Genomic DNA, 22989 nt, shown 5'->3' with positions numbered 1-22989 from the left:
CTCGTTTGTGCCAAAAGAAACACAGTAAGAATAAACTAGAAACTAATGAGGTTGATTACCTACATGGGCTGGGTAGAAACAAAACAGAAAAATGATTCGCATCCACTTAACTTTCTTATACATTATGGTTAAAAACAATGGCCTAATAAAATAATACACACTAGGCAAACAATAGACAATTCACAAGAGACCCAAATGGTCCATATGGACTTCAACATATGGAAGAGTCCATATTGTGGACTCTCAGCACCACTAAAAACCAGAGAATTGCAAACTGAAGAAACTTAAGCGAAAAAAACTAAAACAAAAACAAAATCTGTCAGACTTGTAAAAGTCAATTTGCAGAAATTAAAATCTAATAAAGCCAAGTTTAAGGACAAAAAGTAGAGAACCAAACGCCCATGCACAGCCCAGAGGAACCTATCAGTACTTTGGTACAGTCACTATAAAAAGCAATTTGCAAGAAAAGTTTAAAATGCAAAACATTTCCTGCTGACTCTCGCTCTCTTGCTCTCTTGCTCTCTCATTCTCTCTCTCTCACTCACTCACTCACCAGGACTTGCCGCCTCTGGGCCATCGCAGCACACATGGAAAATACTGCTGCAGATCCCGCACAACTAGGATCAGTGGAGGCGGCTGCATTGGCTAAAGAGGCTTTCCTAGGAATTCTGACTGCCCCGACACCTGCCTGGCTACCGCAGAGGCTGAATAAAGGGTTCAGTGTCTCAGATCTTCCTATAACCTATTTCCAAGAGATCACTGCTCGAGCAACTCTGTCCCACAGAAACATGTACAAGAACACTCACTGCTATAGGTTCCTAATAATGAAAAACTGGGATCAACTTATACCTTATCTATAGGGGAATGAATAGTGACATATTTTATAAAATACTGTAACAGTCATTAAGATTTAAAAACTAGAGCTATATTGTCACAGGAGAGAATCACAGGAGATATTGAGTGAAACACCCAAGTAGTAGAATGATGCATGTCATATTATACAAGTAAATTATACAGTTAAAATTAAGTAAGTTTAGTGATACAACTTACTTAAACCTTAAAATATTCAAAATAACAACATATGTAAAAATATACAAACAACATATAATGTATATTGTTCACACATCAATATACACATATACAAATACACGAGCTGTACTGTTTCTCTATTCACAAAGGCAGAACAAAGTACACATGCACATTCATACACAGAGTAAAAGTATGAAGGCGTACAGGAAAAAGATAAAGAACAATTTCAAATTAGCAGTTACCTCTGTGGTAAAAGAGAGAGGAAAGAAATTAAGGAAGAATTCACCCAATTCCAGGGGGCTTCAACTGTACTTGTAATGCTTTATTTTTTAAAATTCTATTTACCGATGTGTAGAAAAAGAGAAAAAGTGGAAGGGAGACATGGGTCTGTGGTTCCACTGACTTGCACACTCCCTGGCAGTCACCTGCATGTGCCCCGAGCAGGGATCCAGGCCACAGCCCTGGCGCATTGGGACAGCACTCTAGCCAACTGAGCCACCATCCAGGGCTTCGTAGTATTTTACTTCTTATAAAAAGAGACTCTGGAGTGAATATGGGAAAATATTAATATTTATTGTCTAGGGGAGAGTACATGGCGTACATGGCGGTGGTTATACTGCTCTCTGATATATGAATATGATATTCATATTTTATAATACATACAATATAAATATATTGTAAATAATTTCTTAAAACTCTGGCCTTGCTTCATTTTTACACTTGGAAATATTTGAACTATTAATTCTATTCTGCCTGTCTTGTATATTCCCTCAACTGTACTTATGATCAATTGTAGGAATCAACAAAGATATTTTATGAGTAAATGCAAGATACTTTAGGAACAGCTGCTTTAAAAAGCCAAGGCAGACCCCGACCTCAGGATAAAATAACTCAGAAAATGTCACCATAGTTTGGAGAATCAGATCTTCGTTATCCTAGGCATGTGAGTTCCAAGAGGAGAAATTTCATCTCCTTTTATGTTGGGATTTGTGGCTCCTACCCAAAGTAGAGAAACTATTTTAAATTCTGATCCAAAATTCTTAAGATAAATATTAAGTCTCAGAAGGAGATTTTAATGGGATAAAATGCACACCAAGAAAACGGCAGCAAAAGGAAAAATCATTTAACTTGTACTCTCAACATTTTACCGCTTAACCAATGCTGGTACCAGAGAGAAAAGCAGTCCAGGGTCATTACTGCGGCAATCCCAGCAGGGGCATGAATAAAACTTAGAAGCCGCAAACGAAATGCCTGTGTACCTGGGAGTAATCGCTCAGTGTTCCAGGGGCGGCAGGCCCAATGAAAGGACACACTGAGAATCCAAAAGCTTAAAACAACATTTTCCCACAATTACTGGCTTTTCTCCACACCTCTCCAATCCTTCTACCCAAGTTACAGTTGAATTATTACATCTAATCAGTCATTAGTTTCCCTGTGCATTTCAAAATACTGTGACTGGTGAAAGTAATAGGCAAAAGGCTTGCAAAATGCATCCCGACACTTTTACAGTGGGAACAGCAAGAGATTCCAACAATTAACATCTTGCTTGAACCTGGACCAATCCCTCAACATCCCTGGATTTAGTTTCCATATTTATAAAATGAGTTTTTTAAATACCTGATTAACTAGACAGTATAAGCAGCTTTTGATACATTTTACTTTTGATACATAACAATCTGAGAGCATACATATCTTCTTATATAAACTACCTGTTCACATTTTTGCCTATTTTTCTGTTAGCTTGTTCTATTCATTTACAGGGGTTCTTTATATATTCTGGATACTTTGTCAGATAAATGCCAATATTTACGTGTATGTGGACTCTTCTGGGAATTGCCCTTTTTGCGCATTTATTATGCCATTCCTTTTCTTCATCATCACTCGGGAAAGCTAGGGGGATGCTGGTCATTTTTCTCTTAATGGACTGCTTGTTTCTGCCAATCTGTGCCTTGATTTTGCATTTTATAATTAAATGCTTTCTTTTTTAATTAGATGATGTACGCACATATAATTCTATACAAGTTTTATGATAACCTAAACACCTGAAACATACTTAAATACGATAGATATAAATATAGTAATCATAATAATAGTACCCACCCTAACTACCTCATAGTTTGTATCAGTTGAATTATGTAATAATGTTATCTCACAAACTGTAACACCTCAACCGTGATAGAAAATCTCTCACAGAAAAGTCACAACTCTACCTCTCAATAAGACATTTGAAAAATGTCTCATTCACAAGTAATCCACATTCTCATTTAATTAATAACAATCTGAGAGTTCTCAGGAACCACCTCCAACCTTAATTTATGGCACCCCAATGCAAGATCTGTTCTACTCAGGGATTCCCCATCAGAACTCCCTCCATAAAAACGTCAGTTCTGATGGATTGCACCCTTAATCCTACTATTTCACAATATGAGAGGGAAGCTCTGAGAGCCTATGCTAAATCACCTGCTGAAAACGACATTACTTTCTAGGCTGACCTGCACAACACTTCACAGACAGACTCGCAGGACTCACTGTTCCTTATTGAGAATAAGCAAATGCCTGCCCTTCATTACAACCTGTTTCATCAGCCTCACACTTCTACGTGCACGTAAGTCACATCTTATGCAGTCTCTACATAGTTTACACCTTCCTCATTTACACAATCCCCTTTAATAATGTCACCAGATTAACAGAGACCTAAAGACTAGCACTGCAATGACTTAAAAAGACTTCACACAGAACTTCAAGAAAGTCTAATTTTTACACACTGGCCCCTAAAGATAACTTAAGGGCAGAGTGTAATAAGCAGAATAATGGTGCCAGAGAGATAGCCATGTCCTACTGCCCAGACTCTGGAAATGCCCCCTTACATGGCAGAGGAAACGCTGCAGATATACTAAGGTTAGGGACGTTGAGATTGGGGGATTATCCTGAACTACCCAGTGGAAATCAATCTAATCACACCAGTCCTTACAAAAAGGAAGAAGGAGCCAGAAGAGAGGGTCAGAGGAATGGAACGTGAAAACGATGTGACCCACCACCTCTGGTTTCGAACACAGAGAAGGGGACCACAAGGCAAGGGGAAGAGGAAAAGGCAAGTGAACGAATTCTCCCATCGATCCTCGGGATCGATGCTCACACCTTCGCGTTAGCGCAACGAAACCCACACTGAACTCGTAACCCAAACACGCACACAGTGACAGACTTATGCTGTGGGGAGCGGCTGTGGCAGCAACAGAAGAGCGGCACGCAGAGCACACCCAGCCTATCTGCAGGAAAACAGACTGAGCGGAGCCCAGCTCCCAGTACGAACCACAGCTACACTACTCGTCAGCTGAGTCAGTTAAACCAGTTATTAGCCCCCCCTAAGCTCCGGTGCTCTCATCTGTGAAATGAGGCTAATAGTACAGTAAGTCCTCACGCTTAATGTCTTTGGTAGTTCTTCGACTTCAAGTGAAACTATATATACAAAACTACTTAGGTTCTTATGGCATTTCATCAGCATTGTAACAAAACATTATTCAAAGACCTGCTACATTACTTACCTTAAAAGACTATTGAAGAACTAAATGAGTTAATGCATATAAAGCACTTAAAATCGTTTCAGAGATAGAGGCACTAAACACATCTTAATTACCCCTATTATTGATTTTAATCAATGATAACTTAACTACCTTCTTTTTCAATCACCCACAGGAAAATCATGAGATCAACAGTCTTCGAAATAGTCGAAAAATGAGGCCTTCTAAAAATTAAGGTTGGTGCACATATCTACAAGTATTCTGCGTAATGGCCCCAGCACCACTGACCTACCATGCACAGTTCTTCAAGAGTCAATCCCGACAGTACAGGGAGACTGAGAAGGCCCACGTGTCCACATGAGCATCCCCCGAGTGATGAAGGCTAACGACAGGGCCTGATAGAAAAGGTGCCCATCACAAAGTCAGATTCTGTCTTATTAAAAACAACAGATGTTGCAACATTAAGTCTGCACTGAAATCTTCCATAACTGGCATTTTCAGTTTATTTGGTATCTATGCAGCACTTTTCATTTGCAAAACGCCTGCCCTATCATTTCTTCATAAGCAATTGCCTCTCTCTCACTTGGCTCCTGACTGGGCAACAGTGACATCAGCTGACATAACCCAGCTAAGCAACAATAACACTATAAAAACACTATAAAAACACGAAGACACAACCATTGGTAAGTGCCACAAAAATCAGAGGCAAATACAAATTAAATGTATAGAAATATTTTGTTTGGTAATTCCACACACTGCAACAGCCCAAACCAGTGCCAAACCTCAAAGAATAGCAACATTGTATCAGAAAGAGAAGGAAAACAAAACCTCATAGCAGAGACTGAGTAAAAACCTTTGTCAAGTCTCAAAATAAAAATCAGTGCTTGGGGTCTTCCCAAAAAATCAGTAAATAAGCAGACTTTCAAAAAATCTTGTAATTCCTACAGTAAAAGCAATAAACTTCAAGGTTCTAAGCCTAAATAGCCCTAAATTTAATTAAATGATGTTTTTAAAAGGTAATTAAACATGCCCCAATAAAAATAATATGTTGTTAAGCTAACCCCCCCAAAAAGCACTTTCAATTAGTTATATACAATGTATTGATTGACTGAAGCCAAATAATTTTTCTACCTTTTCTATATTTTCATTAGTTCAAGCTCTATAGGACTACGGAACTAATCAGAACCATAAAAACTAATTTTTATCTGAAAAGCCAATGATAGTTGACATTACGTTTGGTTAAAAGGCATGGAGGAAAGTGTCCAAGGCAGGCGCCCTCAGGGCGGCCCACAAAGGTGCCCAGTCCCCTTCCACCCACTCAGCCCAGCAACAGCAGGCAGAGCAGCTCTCAGAGCCCAGATTCAAAGTATACTCTCCCTCCCGCAATGTTAAGTATAAGCCAAAATGGCTCTCCTTTATCTTATTCCACAGAATATTAGGCAGCCCAAGAGGAAACATGGTTAGCTCGAGGGTATGTTCTCAAACTGCAGTGTGTGTGTGCACGCGTGTGTGCATCGGGCACATACGAAGTGAAGTGGCCACTGGCAGATACAGGAGTCAGGATACAGAACAGGGCTCACACACTCAAAGGCGCTCAAGGACCGCACAGGGAGAGCAGCACAGGAAGCAGCCAGGTCAAAGCCAACAGGAGCAGCCCTGGCCGGGTGGCTGTTAGTCAGTGTCCTCCCCATACACCAGGGTTGTGGGTTTGATCTCCGGCCAGGGCACACACAAGAATCAACCAATGAACGCGTAAATAAGTGGAACAACAAATTGATGTTTCCCTCTCTCTCCCCCACTCCCTCTAAAAATAAAAAGCTAACAGGAGCACTAGAGGTATACCAAAAAGGATACTACATACCCCACCAAGAAACATTCAAACTCAACTTCAGGAGAACAAACGCCGGTCAAACAAAACGCACCTACGACTGATTCAGCAGGCAGGCCAGATGCAGCTGCCAGTTTCCAACCATGATAAATGCCAAGGGGCCCAGTCAATCATCTTAAACCTTTCTCCCTCTAAGGAAGGCAAACGGCTCATCAGAGGACCCAAGACACTACCCTCAGCCTCCTCCAGACCCCCAGCGTCCCCGGGTCTTTGCCTAGAAGCTGCAATATTCCAAAAAGAAGTTTAGTGGCTGGAGAATTACTCACCACTTGAGCTTCCAGGAGTCGAATACTGAGAGGTATCAAGAAACTTTCGAGGAGCAGGAAGGTTTGTAACATCAATCAGAGGAACAGGAGGCGCATCTTTCACGAGGGCGCTGAAGGGAAAAGGAGCGGCAGTTACTCCCCACTTTTCCCCAGAGCAACGGCAGTCCTACTATGTGCCTGTCCCTTTTCACTCTGTCTCTGTTATGAGCCCTCTTTACACTGTGACTTCAAATATCTCCCAAGCGTATTTCCCGTGAAGTGGCGATTGTCACAGGCAAGGATAATGGTGCATTCTAAAGGTTCCAAGTACTTAAAATATTTAGTCTTCTCATTTCCATACAAGGTTTAAAAAAACTGATGTGTTTGTTCTGGATCATCTGGATGCCACATGAGAACCAAATTACACCGTGCGATTTCAGTGTTCCCCTTTGTTTCTATATAAAAATTAATTTAGCAGTCAAAAAAAAAAAAAAAGCAAATGACACCACAGCATGATAACCAAGTGAAGGTTTAACTAGTGAAGCCTACTTTAATTTGTGTTTTTCAAGTTAAAGTTTCTCGACATACTCTGGGAGTTCACAACATCTAGTCTTCTTTAAAAGAGGTTCGTATATTTCATCAAGTTGAGAATCACTACAGTAAAAGATGATTTAAGGAATCTCGAATAGGTTAATTCAGTATTTATCACCTTTTCCAAAAAGGCCTAGTCCCTCACCTTAATGATCAACTTTATAATCTCCAAAATAAACACATAAATTTTAAATGACACAAAGTCTATAAAAGAACAATTATGTTTTCAAGTTAATTCCCATTCATAGGCCTCTGTTGAGTGCAAGAATACAGGCAATGCCAAGACCAATAACACCTGTGACCTACCTTCCAGAAACTGAACCGTCACACTGCATCTACAACAGAAAAGCTCCTCTAAGTCTCCAGGGTAGAGAGGTCAAAGTCAACGAGAGTCCTCATCTCCCCTTTCCCGTCCCGACACACATCATCTGCAGCAGCTGCTACCCTTAGAAGTGATCCCCATAATGAGTTACGAAGGCGAGGGAGCAGGCATGAGACCACACCTGCAGGAAGACTTTCTCCGAATGGAGTAAGAGGACGTATGCAATTCTGAACATCCGACACCACCCCCCGTAGTGATATATCCCCATCTCCCTCCTACACTACTTTTGGAACCAAAGTGTGTATTTTTCAGCTAGTTAAGAAATAAACATATTCTTTCAGAAAACTCTGAAAAACAAACTTTACATTAAAGGGCAAAATTCTCATTTAAGGTATTTTCACCCAGGGCTGGTAATGTGTGACCCCTTGTCCTAGGCCATAGGGATAACTATGATGGTCATGAACTTCTCCCTTCTCACTTACTACAGAGAAGAGGGAATCATTACCCGAGTCTTAAGCGTCTGTTAGGTGCCTGGCACTGCGCCCCCTTGCTGAGGATCCAACTATGACTAAGACAGGAGCTAAACCAAACTTAGCACATGTCCAATTGCTGGAATCACTTGCAGACTAAAGTGAAACAACCTCATGTGAAGAATAACATATAACATATATAAAAGTAGCACAAACAGCATTTACCAAGGACTGAACTGATACAATTCCAGTGACTCTTTTCCTCCAAAATATAGCTAGAACTTCCTACTCACCTAAAATATCTTAAGAAAATCCAACAGAGCTTTCAAATCCACTAGTTTATCACAACAGTTTGTCTACCAGATTAATGGACAAATCCATTAGATCATACATTCATCCATTTATCTTTCACATATTGACGACTATTATCTTCTCATTTTGCTTTTCGGCTTCCTCATCCTTTGCACCTGCATCTTGCTCACAAGTGGAAAACCAGCTCCATACACCTCCCTAGCCCCGACATACGTGTGCCCGAGGAGTATGTCTGATGGTGCTGCTGTTGAGTAAATAAGGAAAAGTCATTTCAATTTTAAATAAGAAAAATATGTATTTTATAAATACTTCCATAACAAAAGCGGAGAAAGATTTTTAAAGCACTGTTAAGTGAAAGCATCAATGAGCAGGGAAGTTCAGGTACATAGCTGGAGTGCTGCCTGGTGCGCCTATAAACGAGGCAGTAAAGCTAGTAGATAGGTGTGTGCACAGGGATTATATACATATGTGAGTATAATACCGACTTCTGTAAACACAGACGTGCACATGGTTGACTTCAGATCCAAAGCTATCACCATTTTCTCGGTTTTTAGCTAAAAATATGTTTTAGTTAAAAATATAGGGCGACAAATGGCTTGCCATTTTAACTTTGAAAAAAATAACCTGCTGACTTTATCATCAGAGCCAGAGGGCTCTCAAACTCCATCAATAAACTTTCAGAAAGTCGATTTACTGCAAAACTATTTTCATAGACTCATCTCTCTTTCTAAACTTTTCCCTTGGGCTTCAATTTTCTCCTTTTGTGAACACTAACCCAAAGGCAAGTCACTCTGCAAATGACTTTTCGTTTTCCTCTTGTTCTTTTATGGAAGGACCTAATCTCAAGAGTTCAAGAGAACTCTTAATTTAGTTACTACAGCCGAGAAGCTCAACAGAGAGGTAGGTGCCATTACAGAATAGCACACTTAAATAGGAGGTACAGACCTCAGTTTCTACTTCAGACAATAGGAAAAAGCCTATTTTCATCATACACCAGAGATGAAGTTCAGAACGTATTAATTAATTAACTAACCAGTAACTTCAAAGGGTTTTGAACCTTTCAGAGGAAGTATTCTTGCAAACAAAAAAAAATCAAAATTGGACTGTTCTTTTCAAGTTTCTAATTAATATGAATGATCTGAATGGCCTTATTTTGAAACAAAATATGGATAGGAGTTATTTTTCTTTTTAAATACATTTGATTATAAGTTTTTACTTAAAAATCTATTGCAAATCATTCATAACTGAGTCTTTCGAGACAACTGATGAGCATAAGACTGTTCCCCGAAACTTACTAATCGCATATTGTGATCGAATGTGATCTGTGATTAACTAACCACACGGGGGCACATAGCAAAACTATGAACCAATGAGACTATTCCAAAAAAGCATCTCCCACCACCACCGCCCTGAGAGCCTTCTGCCTGTTAACCATCCATCCAATCAGTAAGGAGCTGCTTCTAAATGTGTCTGATTTCCATTATTTCAAGCCATGAAATGTTTGGGTTTGTTTGGGGGTTTGATCAGAAGGATTAACAGCTTATTAAACATTTGCTTTTTCATTAGAACTTATTTCTGTTCCTTCTTTAGTAATAAATATGTCCAACTATGTCCAAAATTTACAGCAATCGTAAATTTTGTTTGATTTTATTATCAAACTAAAACTTGACAGAGGTGAGCTGAACTTTCTGTTGTAAATCTACTGACTCATATATTCACCTCTATAACCCCAACAGCTGGCACAGTACCTGTCAAAGATCAAGTGCTCATAAAAGTTTATTAAATCAAACTGAGCTGAGAAATATCTGTCAAGGATAATATGCCCTTAGTAAGAAAATTTAACAAGAATGAAACAGAAATGGCTGGCACAGTAATTTTGTAAGAAAATTTAACTGAAGAATGAAACAGGAATGGCTGGCACAGTAATTTTCTATAGTCTCAAGACTGGCTACAACATACAGAAAAAATAATGAATGATTCAGAGAGTATAAAAGTCAAAAACAATCATGATCTCAAATGACAGACCAAGAATTGAAGACATGTAATACAAAACAAAGTGAAGGTAAAATCTGAGCAGAGAGGAAAAAAAACTGAAAGGTAAGAGAAAGAAAACCAGCATAGGAAAAAATTAGACAAAACAGTTAGGCAGTATATGATACAATGGGGTCAAGGTCGCTCTTTACGCACCCAGAGACAAATATGGCAGCAAAACCCATGAGTCTGAAATGTTTTCCTCCTCCAACCACAGTGTCCAAGAAAGCAAGGTTAGTCAAGTATTAACCCGGGATGCATGCAATAAATAAAAGGACTATTTTTTAAAATAACTTTTTATTGATTTTACCAGCTTATATGAGGATCCAAAAAAAACCCCGGAATTTATCTATAAAAATATTGTGTATTTATTCATACACGTTTAAAATGCAGTCACCTTCAAAGTATTCTTTTAAATGAGTCGATTTTGGTGCCTTTTAGTGCTTCTGCTGTTTTTTTTTGTTTCACCTCTTCCACATCGGCAAAACGTTTCCCTTTAGGGACTTTTTTAATACAGAGAAACAAAAAATGTCACTCAGGGCGAGTTGGGGTGAATAGGGAGGGTAGAGCACGAGGGCTCAAAAAGTGCTGAACACTCAGTGAAGTGTTGGCAGATGCGCTCATAAATCACCCATCATGAAACAGGCAAACGCTCTGAAAGAGTCCTCAAACACAATTCACTCAAGACAAACGCAGCCTCTCACAACAACACCAGCTGGTACACTGACACAGATGGGTTTCTAGAACACTCACCTAGCAGGGAGAGAGAATAATTCCATTTTGGGGGGTCACCCCTCATAAAGATAGTAAGGGTTCTTTTTAGAAAATACGAAAAAAAAAATCTACTGATATAATTTTGGCACAAGGCCCTTCCAAAACACTGAACAGAACAAAGCCTCTGCCTGTCCACTCATCCCTGCCCCCCCCCACACACAAACTGTACACATTCTCTTTTTTCAACACTCTTTGGATGATCCTGTATAGAATTTTAAATCCTAGTTTTTCTCTTCATCAGTAAACATTTTGCCATTTCATTAAAAGTGATCTTCAAAAGCATCATCAATAACTGTATTATTTTAAAGTAATAATAATACACATACATGCTCATGACTAGTACATTCACAAGGCACAGGGTATGCAGTAAGTCATTCTTGCCTAATCCCCACTCTCCGTTTTTATTTCCCGCAGGTAATTCGTTTTAGTAAGTCAGTGTTTCAGCATTATCCTTTCGGGGATTTTCCACACACATACACTTATATCTATGCATTCAGGGATGTCCAACCTTTCAGTGTCTCTAGGCCACACTGGAAGAGGGAGAGTTGTCTTGGGCCACACATTAAATATATTGTGACATGTAATCACAAAAAAAATCTCGTAACGTTTTAAGTAAATTCACGATTTTGTGTTGGGCCGCATTCACAGCCATCCTGGGCTGTGTGCGGCCTATAGGCCGCAGGTTGGACACCCTTGAAAGGATACAGATTTAAATATATACCATTCCAATTCCTTTCTACTTCAGAAATATAGTTCTTTATATGTATGTGATTTCTTTTCTCCAGCAGTAGAAAGGTCGTTGGGTTTTGTGTGTCTGCTTTGGATACCAACAATCAAAACAGTCTTTGTATTTGGAGAGACTCTCAGCTGTCCTGGTCAAAAAAAAAAAGGAAGAGGACATTACTTCATATTATAAAAGCTGAAGGCGGCCAGACATATCCCAGGTTCAACAAACTGAATGCTTCCAGCCAGGACTTTGAATCTTGAGGACAGAAAGAAAAGATGGAGGGACATTTACAGAACATTGTGACCTGAGAGTCAAACCCCAGCAACGCAGGCACGGTGCCAGCAGGGCAGCCCACAACCAGACAGGCCCTTCCACAGCTTGTCTGTTACGATGTGTGCTCAGTGGCTTCATCATTCTTGGTCCCTCCCGGGTTTTAGAGCTGACCACACAGACCTCCTTCTCTTAGATTCTGTGACCTACCAGATACCTTTCCACTAACTTCCTGTCCTTGCTTTACTTTCCAGGACCGACTTCTACTACTGGCAGTCAAGAGCACTGGCTAATACGTCATCCTTTGCAGCAGACAATATATTTGCTGTTTTCTCTAGTGATTTTTCAATATGGAAATAGTTAAATACACCTATCCAGGTTAACATACACAAATTTAAATAAATTATTTTCCTCCAATTATTAAAATCCAAAATAAAACAACTTCTGACTCAACTTAAACAAGAATCCAGCATTCCTTTCTGTCTCCTGCCTATCCAAATTTCCCAGTCTCTGCTAACAATATCGAGATATATAATAAATCCCCAATATAAATAATAAATCCTGTTTATTATTGTATAGTATTCTTGACCACATATACCTTCTTTTCCTTTTATCATGTATTTATTTTTATTGAAATAGATTTGGCATATAACATTGTTTAAATGTAATGTGTACATGTTAATTTGAAAAGTCTACATATTGTAATATGACTGCCACTGCAATGATAATTAGCACTGCATTTTTTAAAGAAATAGAACAAAAAATCATCAGATTTGTATGGAACCACAAAAGACAATAGCCAAAGCAATCCTGAGAAAAAGAACAAAGCCAGAGGTATCTCACTACCTGACTTCAAATTACACTACAGAGCAACAATAGTCAAAACAGCGTGGTACTGGCAGAAAAACAGAAACACAGACCAATGGAACAGAACGGATAGCTAGAAATAAATCCATATGTACATGGCCAAATAATTTTCGGCAAAGGAGCCAAAATCATAGAATGGAGAAAAGAAGACCTCTTCAAAAATAATGCTGGAAAAAATGGAAAATCACATGCAAAAGAATGAAACTAGACTACTATTAGATCTTTTAAAAAAAATTTTTTTCAGCTAATATTTTTGAACTTGTAAAAACATATTTGGCAATTATTTAATGTAAATTTACATATTTACTGGTATGCAGGCCTTGCAGAGGTTATAAACGACCTACAACTTGATTGTTCCCAAGTTGCTGAATTTGATGTTTATATCAGAGTTCATGATTGAGAACTCTTCTCAGGAAATGAGAGTGATTTATATTTTGTTAATTTATATCTGAGAATGTCTCTCTGCCACTCACGCACACCAATTTCCACCTGGCTGGGTACGGAAATCTTTGGTCCCAACTCTTCCCCATTACACCCTTTGCCGACTTTGTGGTCTGCCGCATTCTGGCACTTCCTGGTCAGCAGATCCTGATTTTCCCTCCTTTCTACAGATCAGGACTAGGTCAACTGTATCAAACAGAAGACCCAAGCAGTAGGGGCCTGAGGAGAACAAAGGTTCTCCTTCCTGTCACATAAAAGACGTAACCTATTCAGGGCTATTAACATGATCCGTGTCATTAAAGAGATTACAATGTGGCTTCCATCCTGCAGGTCCCCTCATGCCTCACATGGACTGATGGCACCAACCCACCTTCTACATGGGAAGTAATGGGAGGCAAGTGAAGGGTAAAGAGTAAGCATACCAATTTAGTTGGCACCTTTAAACTTTTTCCTATGAGCCCCGATGCAGCAGCTTGCAAGCAGAAGTCTCACTAATTACTGTTAGCTATGTAAGAAGCTAGGAAATGTAGCTTTGTAGCTGGGCTTCCGGCCCCCAAGAACAAAATAAGGTTTTTGTTAAAAATGAAGAAGGGGAGAATAAATATTGGATGGGCAAATAACTATCACATCATCACAGATAATATAAATTTTCTCCCTGGTACTTACAGAATTTGTTTCTGAAATTCGTAAACATTTCTGGATCATATCTAAGAGTAACTTTTTTCATTAATTTTACCTTGAAATTGTCTGATTTGCAGATCAAGGTGGGTTTTTTTCCTGTTTAAGCAGGTTTCTTCATTTACTCTATAGGTATTGCTTCTGTTTCTCTATTTGTTTCCTAGGGCTGCCATAACAAAATATCTCAGACTGGGTGGCTTCACAAACAGAAATTTATTTTTTCACAGTTCTGGAGGCTAGAGCCCAAGCTTGAGACAGTGGCAGGGCGGGTTTGTTCTGAGGCCTCTCTGCCTGGATTGTAGAAGGTCATGTCATCATTGCGTCTCCACAAGGTCTTCCCTCTGAGCAAGTCTGTGTCCAAATTTCCTCTTATGTGGACATCAGCTGTACTCAATTAGCACCCACCCCGACGGCCTCATTTTTAATTTACTTACTTCTTAAAAGACCCTACGGCCAAATTTAACCACAGTTTCCGCTACTGAGAGTTAGAACTTCAACACATAAAGTTTAGGGGGAGACAATTCAGCCTATACATGATAATTTCAGTGTCATTCGGCAGAATACCTAAAATCACTGAGTTATAGCTATTCTCCATCCTTCACATACATTATCTTTCATCATCTCGTCTCTTCCTTCTTCACAATGAGGAAGTTTTCCCACCATATCACTGACTTATTCTTCTAATGCCTCTCTCTAAAAATGAATACTTTATTTCCCTATTTTATTTTGGTTTTCCTTATATTTTGTTCATGTTTCAGTTACTTCTTTTGTACCTTTCCCATTCCTATTCTTATCACTCCTATTAACGTTCCATAGAAGCTACATGCTTGCTGCATACAACTACAAAATTTCAGTAACATTCAACAATAAGCACATACTCTGACGGTTGGCTGGTCCAGGCTGGGCAGCTCAGCTGATCCTGGACGAGTTCCACGTGTCTCTCGCTCTCCTCCTGGGACCAGCGCCACTGAGGCAGTGGCAGGGGCACGAGAGGGCATGCTCACTGGCACCAGCCCATTTCAGGTCCCTCCTTGTGCCATGTGTTAATCGGGTGGCAAAAGCAAGAGCCCATAAATAGAAAAGCAGAGAATACATTTTTCCCACTAAAGTGGAGGAGTGATAATTTTGAAAAATAATCTACTACATTATCTTCCAACTTTTCAGAAACCATAAGCTTCAGTCTCCTAAAGTTTTCCTGTTTAGCTGAATAAATTTTTTCAAATAAATGCTTTATAATCTTGTAATTATTTACTGATTTGAGAGAGAGAGAGAAACATCAGTTTCTTGTTCCACTTAGTTATGCATTCCTTGGTTGATTCTCATATGTGCCCTGACCAGGGACTGAACCTGCAACCTTGGCACATCAGGACTATGCTCTAACCAACTGAGCTACCAGGCCAGAGTGAAATGATCTTTTCTGAGACCTCAAGGTAAGGCTCATTTTCTCATATGCTACAGACTATTTTCACAGGACCCAGAGTATTTTTTTTAAATCCTTGCATGGGAAGAAATCTGTTCAGACCCACTATTTACCACCAGACACTGTGGAAGGAAGTTCCTAAGCATGGCCCCCACCCACCTCTACTCTCCGCTCAAGTACTGGCAGTTACTCTATTCATATCCAGTGTTGAAACTGAGTCTCAGGTACATAACCCTTAGCTCATCTTCTGTGTTGGGCAGAAGTTTTTCCAGTGCCCATATGCAGGAAAAAGACAGAAACTCCTCTTTCTCTGGAAAGTGTCTCGGACTAAAGAGCAGCTTCACACACAGAGTTGGCAATCTTTGTTTGAACAGGGCAGGACTTTAAGGATTTCATTCCCGGCATGCACTGCTTCCAGTGCTCCTCTTGTCCACAGCTGATGAAAAAGAATGACCAAGTAGCCTGCAGTGGATAGTGCTACACTGCCCTCTGAAAATACCTTATGGCTATTTTAAAGGACTCCTGGAAGGAAAGGACGTGCACAGCTCTCTGCTACATGTTAACAATGCCAATGTCCTACTGTCTCAACTATCTTAAGATCTGGTCTACTCCCCACCGGGTCTACACTAACCTAATGGATTTCTTGCGCCTACCCCAGGCCATTCAATACAGGACTCTCCTGAACTACTCCAGAAAGAGGACTGTCTAAAGCTAGACGACCCTAAGCAACAAAGAATCTTGTAACTTCAGTTCATACACCTGCATTTCTTCATTAGGTTGACTCCACTATCCGAGTTAAGGGTGTTTTCCTCTTCCCTCTGGGATAACCAGAGTATCTCTGATCCAGCATATTAAAGGCCCGCAGTAAATGTTTCTTATGCATCTTCACACAAAGGACCATAATGGGTGTGCAGTGAAGGAACAGACAAACTCTGAGTGTCGGCCTTTCAGAATATGGAGTATTTTCAAAGACAGGATGTATGTTAAAAAACAGAAGTAAAATAAACTACAGTATTCTGGGAAACAATACTATTCCCTACACTTCTACACTGCCACGTACACTGTAGCAAAGAGCCTCTTTAACCGACCTCATCCTCCCTTTGTCCTTGTTGCGCTGCCCAACTCGGCTGGTGGATTTGATGTACAGGTGCCGGTGCAGTTCATCTATGAGAACCAAGTGAAGATTCATCTTTTTGCTGTGAAGCTCCAACCTAAGGTCACTCAGCCCTTCCACCTGGAGCAGGGGGCCCTCCAAAGACTCGACTGCTGACACCTGAAGAGGGGGAAAAAGACAATTAAGTACAAAAAGTAAATAATCTAACAATATTATAAATATGAAAGACTATTTTTTAAAAATACCGTTGAAGGAGAGTTTACGATAGTCTTGTGACCAAACATCAGACCCTAGAGTACAGTGGCCCCTCACCCGTGGTTTCACAGTTGGCAATTTCAGTTGCCTGGGTCCAACCAAGGTCCAAACATATTCAATGGAAACGCCCCAGAAATAAACAAGTCACGCATCTTAAACTGCATGCCATTCTGAGAAGTGTGACGACCTTTCACACCCTCCAGGCTGACGGGCCCAGGACCTGAATCACCCCCGTGCACCGCATGTACACACTGTGTACACTACCTTCCCCATCAGTCACTCAGCAGCCGTCTCAGCCATCAGACTGACTGTCACGGTATCACAGTGCTTGTGTTCAAGTCACTCTTATTCTCCTTAACAAAGGCCCCAAAGTGCAAGAGTAGTGATACTGGTAATTTGGACATGCCAAAGACCTTTAATGCTTGCTTTAAGTGAATAGGTAAAAATTCTCATAAGAAACACAAATTGCATGCTGAGATTGCCAAAATCTATCTTCTTTCTATGAAACTGCCTAATTTAAAAATTAAACTTCATAATAGATGTATCTAAAGGCAGAAACAATAGTATGCATGTATAAGGGTTAGTACTATCCGTGGTTTCACGCATCCACTGGGGGTTTTGGACATGTGCCCCGTGAAATAGGGGTGACCATGGCATAATGCACACAGGCCTACTCTGCCTTTGAAGGGCTTACTTACCACCTGAGACGCAGAACGCTGAAACAAACAACCTTGATAAACAGGAAAGCATCTAAGGTACCACAGCAAAGCCATACGTACGATTTGCCTATAACATATACTGCCTATCAACTGACCCAGAAAAAGGACCGCCCCAATTACATGAGTGTATCATTCATGTTCTCACAAGAACTCCATGCACTAAAGGTTTAAATCGACTCTCAAAGCTAGCCCTTAAGACTAAATAAAAGCGCACTGTGAGTGTTACTGTTAACTCTCATGGTGACCACGAACCAGAGCCTGGTTAGCCCACGCCTACTTGAGTCTGCGTACAGCCGGCCCTCTCTCTCACTCGCACGCCCGTGCACACAGAGGGCAATGCAGTTTCTGCACGAACTACACGCAGACGGCAGGAGCCACCCCCTCTCCTCAGCCTGACCCAGTCTGAGAGAAGAAAGGGAATTTCAACGGGGAGCGGGAGATGAACCACGCAGAGGGAGACACTGCTGGAGTAAGGTGCAATCTGAAAGACGTTGAGACAAAACGGACTGGATGAATAAAAATGGTGTGGGAAGGCCCACACAAACGGAGAGGACAGGACACGGGGAACCCGGAGCAAGTCATTTTGAAACCACAGTGTGTAGGTCTCAAAAAATAGCATGTATGATAGCACCCCTTTTATCCATGTATATAAAATTATATTTATTTCTTCTTGTGTAAAGATCTTACGTATTTTTAATGAAAAAAAAGCTTAAAGAGAATGGTCTAGGTACTGTTCCTTGGGAGAGAAAAAGGAGAAGATGGAGTAACACAAAGAATGTAAATGTAGTAACAGCAACAGAGAAGAGATGACCACCGCTGGACTGGGGGTGGGGGACAGCACTACCAGCTACCCAGCTCCCTGAAGGGATTAATGTGCTGTGACTATCACCTGCTTAGGTTATACTTCTAAATACTCCTAATGTGTACAAATAAAGGCAGTATCTAATACTACTCACTTCAGGGTAAAAACATTAAATGTACTTATGCAAATGAACATGCCCCTAAAACATGAAGCACTCCTACAAAGGCAACAGACAGTGAAAGCCATGAAACGCAGCGGCGGCACGTGCCGATCAGAGATCTACGCCAGGATGCACAGTCCTGATGGGGCTCGTGGGCGGTGAGAACAGGAAGCTTCGGAGCTGCCCCACGCAAGCTGGCCTGGGAGGGGGAGGAAAATGCAAAGGCTAACCCACAAACATTTCACTTGTTTTGTGATATGCTACAATCAAATGTCAGCAGCAAATAAGTTTCCTTAACTTAACAACAAAGAATCAGGGAATGAAAGAGTGACGAGCCCTGGGCCAGCTCTGCCCTCTGAAGCCTGCCAGTTCATTTTCATGCTGACTTGCAACCGCCCCCACTCGCTCAGGAGCCCTGAGCTGCCGGCAATTCCAAATGGAAAGGCAACCTCGCAAAATGACCAAAGTGTCCCCAAGGAGGAAAAACAACAACAAATTCATTCACACTTGTGCTCTAAAATGGATTTTAACTTGAGTCTCTGGCAGAGAAAAGAGGTTGCATTAACCTTCAGTGACATGGAGATCCAGAAAATGAAAAATAATTGGTAAACCACTGGTCCATCATGTAGCCTTATCCCTTATGATGATTAAATCCAACTGCGATGTTTAAGCTTGAAAATCACCCACCACACATCCACACTCCATTTATTTGCAGGAATTTGCATGTAGCTTTTTAACCCAAATAGCTCAAGTTCCAAATATAAAATTATATGACAATGTCAACTTTCAAAGCCACCTAAGTAAAATTTTTAAAAATATCTTTTGTTATTTATTGATTTTAGAGGGGGGGGAGGGAGGGGGACATCCATTTGTTGTTCCACTTATTTCTACATTCATTGGTTGATTCTTCTACCTGCCCTGACTGGGGATGGAACCCACAACCTTGGTGTATTGGGCCGATGCTCTAACCAACTAAACGGCCTGGCCAGGGCTTAAACCCTTTTTTAAATATAGGCAAAACACTCAGCCCAGTGCCTGGCACATACTGAGTGTTCACTGAAATTATTTTTAACAAAACCTATTTATTACATGGATAAAGAAATCTCAGAGAGTATTTTCAACACGCTTCAAAGTAACATTTTCAGTAAAGTGCTGTTTCCTTCATAGAGCCATTATGACTATTTAGATCAGGGGTCCCCACCCCCCCAGGCTGCAGACCACTATGGGTCCAAGACCTGTTAGGAATGGGGCATGAGCAAAGCTCACCTGCACCACTCCGCCTTCTGTTCCCCCCCTTCCACAAAACCAGTCCCCCTGGTTCCAAAAAGGTTGGGGACCACTGATTTATATGACAAACTTTCTGAGTAAGTTCTATTGACCCAAAATACAAGTACAATTAACACACACACACACAGCGTCTTCAAATTTCAAAGATTTGAAAACCTTCCCATAACAAGAATAGAGAATAGTATCTTATTTCTATACGAAAACACAGTGCTTTCTTTTGTCCTTCTCATTAAAAATCTATTTATAAAGGTGTAATTATGGGACTTAGGCAAGACCAGTGTCTTCCCCTACTCTAACCTTACTAAGTGGCACCTAAACAAATGTGAATAAAATACTAGTTAATGCAACACTTAAGGCCTAGAACATCACTTTAGAGACCTGACATTTTACCTTATCTTGCTTTAAGTAGCCTGTACCATAAAGTTTACTGGTGAAGAAAAACTCGGTGAGGCAGCGAACAGTGACCCCAGCCACCAGGGCTGATGGTCAATTCTGTCGCTCGGGGCTGGGGAGTGGGGTGTAGGGTGGGGTCTGCCTTCCAGGCACTCACTCACATTAAGGCCTCCCTAAAAGAGAAATCCATCTACATTTAGATGTGGATGGATTTTACTAATAAAAACACAACCAAAGAGATTTTTTAATGTATTTAGAATGGTTGTTTCATAAATTATTTTACTGTTGTCCAAATTCAATGACTACAGTAGGAACACTTGTAAAATAACTCTGATGAAACATCAACAGAACTTCAAGAGATGCAGTTAAGTAGACGAGCAGCAAAACGGTCTCCCAGGTTAGTGGCCATGAGAAATTATCAAAATTGGGTCCCTAAGTGTGACTCTCTGTGACACTAAATAATCTCACAAGTATATATACTAAAACTGTAGGACAACACAGCAAGAGAAAGGAGGTCAAGCAGACAACAGACAGTGGAACGGCTCACTGGCGAATGCTGCCTACACATCTACCCACCAACCACTTACCATTCATTCGTGCCCCACGTGACCCCTACGATGGCCTAGAATGCTCAGGTATGCCACCCGTTTCTTACAGATTCCTATAAGGAGATAATGAGCCAACGAGTGTATCTGGAATTTTTCTTACATGTATTCATAAAATCATTTGGGGGTGAGAGGGGGGAGATGGGGGAGATACTATTAGTAGGGATTTTTTTCACAGAACACCAATTATTACCTAACAGAACATTGGTTTTCTTCTCAACACAACGGGAAACTGCTCGGACAGATAACATAAATCTGTTTTGGAATAAAAACAAGTATTTCCTTTAGGATTATGAAAATAAGCAAACACTTACAAAATGTTTTAACACATGATATTGAGCAGGACAGCACGTCTGCTATTAGAAGCCTGCCCATTAAGAAAACAGAAATTCCGAAAAATGTTTCCACAACTCAAAAAAAATAGGTCAAAAAATAGCTAATATGTACATGAATCAAGAACTGTCTTGTCTGACTTTTCAAATTTTACTTTGAGATGAGACATAAGTCTACAACAAAAGAACTCATTGTAATTAGAAACTACAGTGCCAGTAATTTTTCTTTCCCAAGTGTCTATTCTCAACTTCACTTTGGTTTAAATTAGGAAATTATTATTCCCTAGTCAAGTATTTGTCTTCTGCCAATCTTCCTCAAGCTGATCGGATGACGATCTAGTTTTGTGCTTTAGCATAAACCAATGCAAATGTTTTGGAGAAGCACCAAAGTTGACCATTCCCAACAGCTGTTTCACTGCAGAAAGGAAACCACTGGTCTTTTTATTTTGTTTTTAGTTGGGGGAGGTGAGCTACACAGAGGTACATGACTTTAGTAACTGTTCCTAAATAGAACTAAGGTTCAAGCCAAAATAAAGAAGGAAAATTTACAGGTATAAGCAAACAAACAAACAAACCTGATAACTACACCAGCTGCTAGCTAATGAAAATGCTTATTTTGGCAACAATATTCCCTAAGAAAGAAAATATTTGCCACTGTTGAGTCCAAAACAAGTATTTCCTTCAGGACTCTGATAATTACATGTTTCCGAAATGTTTTAGCATTTTTGAATTGGTCACTTTGTCTCCCTTAAGGAAGCTTTTTTTTTTTTCTATAGTAAAACAACATAAACCTTCTGAACATGTGCCTTGGCCCAACTTATGGATGCAGTAAAAAGATATCAAATTACACTATTCCAGAGAACTGATACCCTCTCTTTTCTTACCTGCGTATTATAAGAAGACACAAGTTAAACAAATTTTTCTAACAGCCTTAACTAAATAAGAACACCAAAAAACCCTTTGGCTGTAAACAACAAAGAAACATGTCCTGGAACCGGGAAGGGGAAGATGCTTTGGGCTCCAGTAGGCTCAGCTTCGCCAGGGACTTAAGGCCTCAGGGCTATTGACAGTGTGATTCTTAAGACAGACTTCTCCAGGGAGCTGAAGCACCAGGCAAGGCGAAGGGCCTGGAGCAAGAACACTGTTTTTCCCCTAACTCCTCAGCCTGTAGCTAATCAGTGATCAAATCAGGCAATCAAAAACGCCCATACTTAAAATCAGTTTGCTAACATAGTATCGATCCAACCCATTCAGGTGCCCCTTCTCCCTAAGGAAACTAAATACCTATAATGCAGACTCAGCATGCTCTCTTAAAACAGGATGCTGTCTACGTCCATTCTCCCTTCATTACTTTACTGCCAGGGTGATTGCATGTTTTTATTTAATAAACCTTCATAAGCTCAAATGAAGAGTTGTTATTAGTTGAGCTAACAGCCAAATGATTATGCTCCAGAGAGATATCAGTGCTTGTTGGTGCATTAACAAAGAGAGCAGAAGGACTGGGGTCAAGCATGTGTCAATGCAAATGAGGCAATATTAGGTACTAACCAGCTTAATGCAATAGACTGCCTGGAAGATAATGGAATTTCCAGGATAAAGCAAATGAGATGAAGTTATTGATAAGTGCATGGAGGAAGGCGGGCTGTGAGATAAAGTGCTGTCAAAGAAATGGCCTCTTGCTGGTGAATTTCTTCTTTAAAGTATCTTCAACTCTGTCTTCAAAAACAAAACTCAAAAGA

General features: G+C 40.3%; 1 protein-coding gene across 4 annotated transcripts in view; it reads right to left on the bottom strand.

Annotated features, from left to right (window-relative positions):
• EXOC4 (exocyst complex component 4) overlaps window positions 1–22989 on the bottom strand; it is a 672527-nt gene that overhangs the window by 600136 nt on the left and 49402 nt on the right. For all 4 annotated transcript variants that reach the window (XM_045191093.3, XM_045191095.3, XM_045191096.3 and 1 more), the window contains exons 4-5: window positions 16672–16856; window positions 6702–6811 (exon numbers count right to left, since the gene is read on the bottom strand). In XM_045191093.3, coding sequence (XP_045047028.2) covers window positions 6702–6811; window positions 16672–16856 — 295 coding nt within the window. The remainder of the gene's footprint in view (window positions 1–6701; window positions 6812–16671; window positions 16857–22989) is intronic.

This window comes from Desmodus rotundus, chromosome 6, assembly GCF_022682495.2.
Source record: "Desmodus rotundus isolate HL8 chromosome 6, HLdesRot8A.1, whole genome shotgun sequence".
Lineage (NCBI taxonomy): Eukaryota > Metazoa > Chordata > Mammalia > Chiroptera > Phyllostomidae > Desmodus > Desmodus rotundus.
The sequence above is the reverse complement of the archived record's forward strand: the minus strand, read 5'-3'. Positions and strand labels throughout refer to the sequence as shown.